The 7,378-nt window shown below is 42.1% G+C and overlaps 1 protein-coding gene across 1 annotated transcript; it reads left to right on the top strand.

The window, feature by feature from the left end:
• Nucleotides 1-4,025: 4,025 nt before the first annotated feature.
• On the top strand, nucleotides 4,026-5,204 carry LOC112037214 (uncharacterized). The gene has a single exon (XM_065769272.1). It carries the CDS (start codon nucleotides 4,026-4,028, stop codon nucleotides 5,202-5,204), a length of 1,179 nt encoding a protein of 392 aa, XP_065625344.1.
• The last annotated feature ends 2,174 nt before the right edge of the window (nucleotides 5,205-7,378 follow it).

Below are 7,378 nucleotides of genomic sequence, written 5' to 3'. Positions count from 1 at the left end.
TCTCCTCCCCACTACTCCCCTCCCCTCTACTCTTCTCCCTCTCTAAACTTTCAAACAAGCCATTAATTGCCAACAATATCTCCTTAAAAATAAAAATTGCCAACAATAAATGTGAGTACTGAGTAGACATTGATTTCCTATCTCCATCATCTTAAGGTTGACTCATGAATCATATACAATAAAGTACCCTCATATTTCCATCTTTAGCCTCATTTTTATGTTAATTTGTGACTGATTAATAATCTTTCTTTTATAGGTGATAAAAGTTTTACATGAAGAAGGTATAGAAAAATCATTGAAGAAGCAATTCACGTGGAAGTTAAATGCAACAAAATGGGCCCAAAACCAAGCCAAACCTTGAGGAGATCCAGTGAAGCAAAGAAAGAAAAAAGAAAAGAAAAGAGAAGAATAAAAAAAAAAAGAGTCTAATCCAGGCGTGAGGGGTAGAAAGAATAAAAGAAAAGAAAGATGACTTTAATGAGAAGTGAGGCCCAAGTCTAATATCTTGGACATGTGGCCTACAACTAATAAACTTCTTGTCCGACTTCTCTCTTTTGAGTGCTACAGGTCGGTGTGTCTTTGTGAGAATATAAATATGGGTAAACATAAAACTTGTAAGGAGATAGAGAAAATAGAAGCTAGTGATGTAATGTGTAAAGCAGAACATTTGGAGAGGAGAAGGCAGCCGCATGTGGAGCTTCTTCTGTTGCTATTTCTTTCTTTATTTTATTGGTCTAGTTTAATACTTAGTATTTTATTTTTATGCTTTATTTTAATAAACACTAGTAGCTAAGTTTTCAATTAAGATTGATGATGAAAACCTTGTTAAAGATTATCCATAGTATTTATGTGGTTTAATTTTTTTCACAATAGTTGTTCTTTAATTATTTAAATTGTTCTTGCTTCACATCAATTTACTAGAATAATATTCTTAATATGAGCTCAATCATGTTTTTCTCATGATTTTAGATTATCTTAATTAATTGAATGCTTGGTTTATTATTGTTTGATTTTTAAATTGGATATCTCTTGGATTTGTTTGTCAACGAATACAATTTATGATTTGATTTTATACCAAGAAAGCGAAGAAGAACATGCTTTAGATTTTTGAAATAGGAATTTTAATGAGAATATCTTCCATGATAGCAAGATTGAATTCTAGATTATCATGCAGTAGATTGAGAAAAATTAATGATCATGAATATATGCTGATATGAATGAACAAGTTAGATTCCAAAACTTTAATTCCTTAGCTTATAATATCTTTGCTTGGATTAATTATTTTCTTAGCTTATTTAATTTCAAAACAACCAATTATTATTAAACTAAATTAGGATAATTTGCCAAAGACTTTGTAGCTGAATTGGCACCTTCCTATGCACAAAATGCTTGGGAGTCTAGGAGGGAAAGGGTTCGAGTTACGGAGTTAGCAGCATGTAGTACTTTAAAATTTCACAACATCGACATTTTTTTTATATTTTAAGTTCAGCCACATAACTCAATGACACTAAATGGGAAACCAAAAATATGTTTGATTAAAAAAATTGAAGCGTTCCATGGTTTCGCCAAGTGAATTTCTAGGGTTTTGAATTTTCAAAGCCATTGGACAAAGAAGTTTAATTTTCAAAAAACAACGAGCATTTGAGAGAGAGAGAGAGAGAATCCACTCACTTGTTGCTAGTTTTGTTCGATTAGAGAACTCAGGCAATGTTTGGAGGACAATAAAATTTCGAAATTATAGTGAAGGAAAATGAAGGGAGAGAGAGAAGTGAGAGTTAAGTTAGGGTTTAGTTTAGTTTTTATTTTTAATTTTATTTTATTTTTCTAATGTATTAAAAATTAAAATTTATATAGGTGAAATTGTTGCCACCCGTTTCCTATATGTTTGACTAATAGTATAGGTCATTTCGTCAATAGCTTTATAACACAATTGATAATTTGTGATGTTTTAAACAGATATATATATATATATATGATTTAAATTTCTCACCACTAATTATATATCCATAGAGAAGAAGCTATAGGCTTTTTCTATCATTGACCCGCAGTCGCGCCATCCTAGGGGTTGGATGCTTCCTGGTACGTTTGGTCCCGTTGCAAAATGATTAATCATCAATCCCATCTGGTTTCTACTAGAGACCTGATGGGACTGACGAAATCAAGCATAGACGAGATAAACTGGGCCGACGAGACAGACCTACACTGACGAGTTCCCACTTCACTGACGAGGTTAAACACCTCATTCAATGCCGCCAATAAACACCCTGGACGATTACAAAAACCAGTTGTACAGACCGTTGGGAAAAAATTAAAGCAACGTGATGAGGCCAGAAAACGTTACTCAGAGGGGTGTTAAGAACCACCATAATTGCCCAAAGGCTAGAGGCTACAACAACATATATAAAGCCCCCGCATGGCCAAGAAGAAGGTACGTACACATTGATATAGATACTGTGAGATTTCTCTGATTTCGATACACTACATAGCTCATTCTTAAATAACTTATGATATTGACTTTGGCATCGGAGGCATTGTGGCAGGCACCACACCGGTGACCACACTCACGGATACATACTTGCAGGAGCCCGGAGATCATTTTTCTCTACATACATTGACTGACGAATTCACGCTTCATCAGTTTGGCGCCGTTTGTGGGGAAGGACATTTTCGTGTTCAATCCAGAAAAATAGCTTCACATGGAGTCTAATCCAGATTTTGCAGCCTTATCTCAACAAGTTCAAGCCCTTGCAGCCACCGTTGAAGAACTGACCAAGCAAAATCAGGAGCTGAAACTACGGCTTCAACAAAAGGAGAATCGATCTAAAGGGAACCGAGATAACGAGGGAGATAGCCACAGAAGAAGTGACCATCAAAGGCCCGCTACTCCAACCGAGCACAACTCGGACCTTCTCCAAGAGATGAGGAAGGAGATGGACGAACTTAGAAACGCCATCAAGGAGAAAACAAATCGAAGTATAGATTGAATGGTTAGGGCAACAGATTCGCCGTTCACCCCAGCGGTCCTTGAGTGTCTAGTACCATCAAAATTTCGGTTGCCCCAGCTTGAACCATTCGATGGGCTAAAGGACCCTCAGGATCATCTGAACACCTTTAAGACGACCCTAGGGCTCCAACAGCCCCCAGACGAGATATTGTGTCGCTCCTTCCCAACCACCCTCAAAGGAGCTGCAAGGGAATGATTCAGAAAGCTGCCAACATCGTCCATTAACAATTTCGAGCAGTTGAGCAATGCCTTCTTGCGTCACTTCATTGGAGGACAGCGTCCTAAGAGAACCGCGGATCATTTACTTACCATCAGGCAGGGAGAAAAGGAAACTCTGAGGTCATACGTGAAACGCTTTACTCGCAAAACACTGGAGGTGGACGAAGCAAACGATAAGGTGCAACTGACGACCTTCAAGGCAGAGTTGAGATCCAGAGAGCTCGTGTCATCACTCGCAAAGAATCCCCTAAAAACGATGGCTGAAATGCTCCTGAAAGCACAGAAGTACATGAACGCTGAAGACGCATTAGCGGCCATCAGGGATGGAGGGAGACCAAGGGACAAAGAAAGGAAAGATGATGATCGTAGAGGGCAAAAGCGGGAGCGCCCAAATCGTCGGACCAATGACAGAGTCAGGAGGAAGGATGACAAGGGACCGCAAGCGGTAAAATTTACCCCTCTTATTATGCCAGTCGATAAAATCTTAACGCAGATTAAGGACGAGCATTACCTTAAGTGGCCGCGACCATTGCACTCATCCGCTAACGTCCGCGATAAGAATAAGTACTGCCAATTTTACAAGGACCACGGCCATTACACTAAAGATTGTCGAGGCCTCAAAGAACAGATAGAGGAGTTGATATAGAAAGGAAAGCTACAGAAGTTTGTGAAGAAAGGGGAATACAGTAGATTCCGAGATGAAAACAAGGGTCAGCACGAGTCCACCTCCGGAGGCAATAACCGTCAGTACCATTCTCCTCAAAAGGTGATAAGGGAAATACAGACGATCGTAGGAGGGCCCATGGCATATGGGTCATTCAAGTCCCTTAAGAAAGCATATCAACGACAGGTGAACAGCGTCCATATGACACCCCCGTTGAAACAGACACGAACTGATCAAGACATAATTTTCAATGAAGGAGATGCTAGAGGAGTGAAACAACCTCACAATGACCCCCTGGTCATAGCACTTACAATAGAAGGTTTCAACATAAAGAGGATCCTTGTGGACAATGGAAGCTCCGCTGACATCATTTACTTCCCTGCGTTCCAGCAGTTGAAATTGGATCCAAAAAGATTGCGTCCATTTGACTCCCCTCTTGTCAGCTTTAGTGGAGACAAGGTAAACCCCAAGGGCATAGTAACGTTGACGGTGACAGTCGGAACCTACCCGAAGCAGTTGACCTGTGATCTAGACTTCTTGGTGGTAGATTGTCCCTCGACCTACAATGTAATCATTGGAAGACCAGTGCTCAACAAGTGGAAATCATCCACGTCAACCTATTGCCTGAAGATAAAATTTCCAATGGAGAATGGGGTAGGAGAAGTCAAAGGAGATCAAGTTTTAGCTCGGGAGTGTTACCAGGCCGTCGTGGGCGCAAAGGAGAACCATACATGGACGATCGAAGAAAAGGAGAAAGAAAAGATGGAGGCCTTGGAGACAGTAGAATTGTCTGACGAAGAACCAAATAAGACGACCAGGATAGGGACGACTCTAAGTCCTAAAATGAGAACAAAGCTGATTCAATTTCTTAAAGAAAACCTAGACGTCTTTGCTTGGAGCCACGATGACATGCCAGGCATATCTCTAGAAGTCATCCAACACAGGCTGAATGTAGACCCGGAAAGGAAGCCCGTCAAACAAAGACGAAGAGTTTTCGCACCCGAAAGAGATCAAGCGGTTACTGACGAAGTTAACAAGCTCTTGGTTGCAGGCTTCATCCGCGAAGTATATTATCCAGATTGGCTCATAAACATCGTCCCGGTAAAGAAAGCAAATGGGAAATGGAGAATATGCGTTGACTTCACAGACCTGAACAAAGCATGCCTGAAGGACAGCTTCCCTCTCCCGAGAATAAACCAGTTGGTAGACTCCACAGCTGGGCACAAGCTTTTGATGTTCATGGACGGTTTCTCTAGATACAACCAGATAAAAATCGCAGAAGAGGATCAGGAGAAAACAGCCTTCATCACCAGCTAATGGCTCTATTGTTATAAGGTAATACCCTTTAGACTGAAGAATGCAAGTGCCACTTATCAGAGATTGATAAACAGAATGTTCAGCAAGCAGATAGGCAGGAACATAGAAGTATACGTGGACGACATGCTCGTCAAGAGTAAAGAGGAATTCACCCATCTGGACGACCTCAAAGAGACATTTGCTACCCTCAAGCAATATCATATGAAGCTGAACCCTAGTAAATGTGTCTTTGGCGTAGTCTCAGGGAAATTCCTAGGATTTATGGTGTCCCAGAGGAGAATTGAGGCGAATCCAGAGAAGGTACAAGTCATAATCAATATAGCCTCGCCCAAGACTGTCAAGGATGTCCAGAAGCTGACAGGAAGGATTGCAGCCCTCAATAGGTTCGTCTCTAGAGCGACGGACAAATGCCTACCCTTCTTCAAGACATTAAGACAGGCTTTCGCCTGGACTGACGAATGCGAGGCCGCATTCCAGGAAGTCAAACGTTACTTAAGCAATCCACCCCTTCTAAGCCTGTCAAAAGAAGGTGAGAACTTATACTTGTACCTGGCAATGTCAGATACGGCCGTCAATGCAGCCTTGATCCGAGAAGAAGACGGGAAGCAACTCCCCGTCTATTACATCAGCCAAGCCTTCCAAGGAGCTGAGTCCAGGTACCCTCAGATTGAGAAGATCATGTTCGCGCTGATAGTAGCTTCACGAAAACTTAGGCAGTACTTCCAAGCGCATCCTATCCTAGTAATGACGGACCAACCAATCAAGAAGTCCATGAGCAAGCCCGAGGTGGCAGGGAGAATGGTCCAGTGAGCGATTGAGCTCAGTCAATTTGATATTGAATACCACCCCAGGACGGCCATAAAAACACAAGCTTTAGTAGACTTCATCGAGGAATTCACCCACCTGGACGAGGACGACTTCACCATCGAACACAAGCAATGGACAATACAGACCGACGGCTCGTCAGCCCATAAGAGAAGAGGAGTAGGGGTAGTCATAATCACCCCCGACGGAGAAAAGCTAAAATATGGAGTTCAGTTGAAATTCCCAGCAACTAATAATGAGGCCGAATATGAAGGGATTCTGATGGGGTTAAGGCTTGGAAGAGAGTTTGGAATTAAGAATCTGGTGATCCAGAGTGATTCAAAGCTAGTAAGTGGGCAAGCCAGGGGAGAATACGAAGCAAAAGAAGAAAGAATGCAGTGGTACCTTAGACTGATGAAGAATCTAGCTCAAGAGTTCAAAAAGGTAGAGTTCGTGCAGATTCCCAGAAGCTAGAATGTGATGGCAGACGAAGTCTCAAAGATAGCCTCGTCAGACGAAGGAGCGGTGGAAGAAGGCCTAATGATGGAAGTTCAGAAAAAACCCAGCATTGAAGAGGTTCCAACATTTGCAATCCAGAGCACAAACAGCTGGATGACACCCATTGTATCCTTCCTTCAGGACAGGCACCTCCCATAGAACAAAGAAGAAGCCAGGAAGATCAAAAAGAGGGCAGCCAGATTCATAATCCTCAATGACGCCCTATACAAAAGAGGCTTCTCTATGCCTTACCTAAGGTGTGTCGACGAGAAAGAAGCAACGTACATCCTGAAGGAAATCCACGAAGGTGTTTGCGGGGATCATGCTGGCCCCAGATCCCTAACAGGAAAAATAATTCGAACAGGCTATTTCTGGCCCACTATGCAGGTGGACGCGGCAGAGTTCGTCAAGAGATGTGACAAGTGCCAACGGTTTGGAAATGTTCAACGACTTCCAGCAGAAAAATTGACGACAATTTCATCCCCATGGCCATTTGCATAGTGGGGAATCGACATCGTCAGCTCGCTGCCCCAGGGCAAAGGTCAGGTAAAATTCTTACTAGTTGCTATTGATTATTTTACAAAATGGGTTGAAGCAGAGGCACTGGCGACCATAATCGAAGCCAGAATCCAGAGCTTTGTATGGAAGAACATCATTTGCAGGTTCGGGATTCCAAGGACGATCATATCAGACAATGGACGACAATTCGACAGCCAAGGCTTTAGGGAATTTTGCTCAGGCCTAGGCATCAAGAATCAATTCTTGTCCCCAGGTCACCCACAAGCGAATGGACAGACGGAGGTGACAAATCGAACGTTGCTCAAGATTATCAAAACGAAGCTGGACAATGCGAAGGGTGCCTGGCCAGAAGA

The sequence above is a fragment of the Quercus suber genome, unplaced genomic scaffold (genome assembly GCF_002906115.3).
Source record: "Quercus suber isolate HL8 unplaced genomic scaffold, Cork oak 2.0 scaffold_1100, whole genome shotgun sequence".
NCBI lineage: Eukaryota > Viridiplantae > Streptophyta > Magnoliopsida > Fagales > Fagaceae > Quercus > Quercus suber.
The sequence above is the reverse complement of the archived record's forward strand: the minus strand, read 5'-3'. Positions and strand labels throughout refer to the sequence as shown.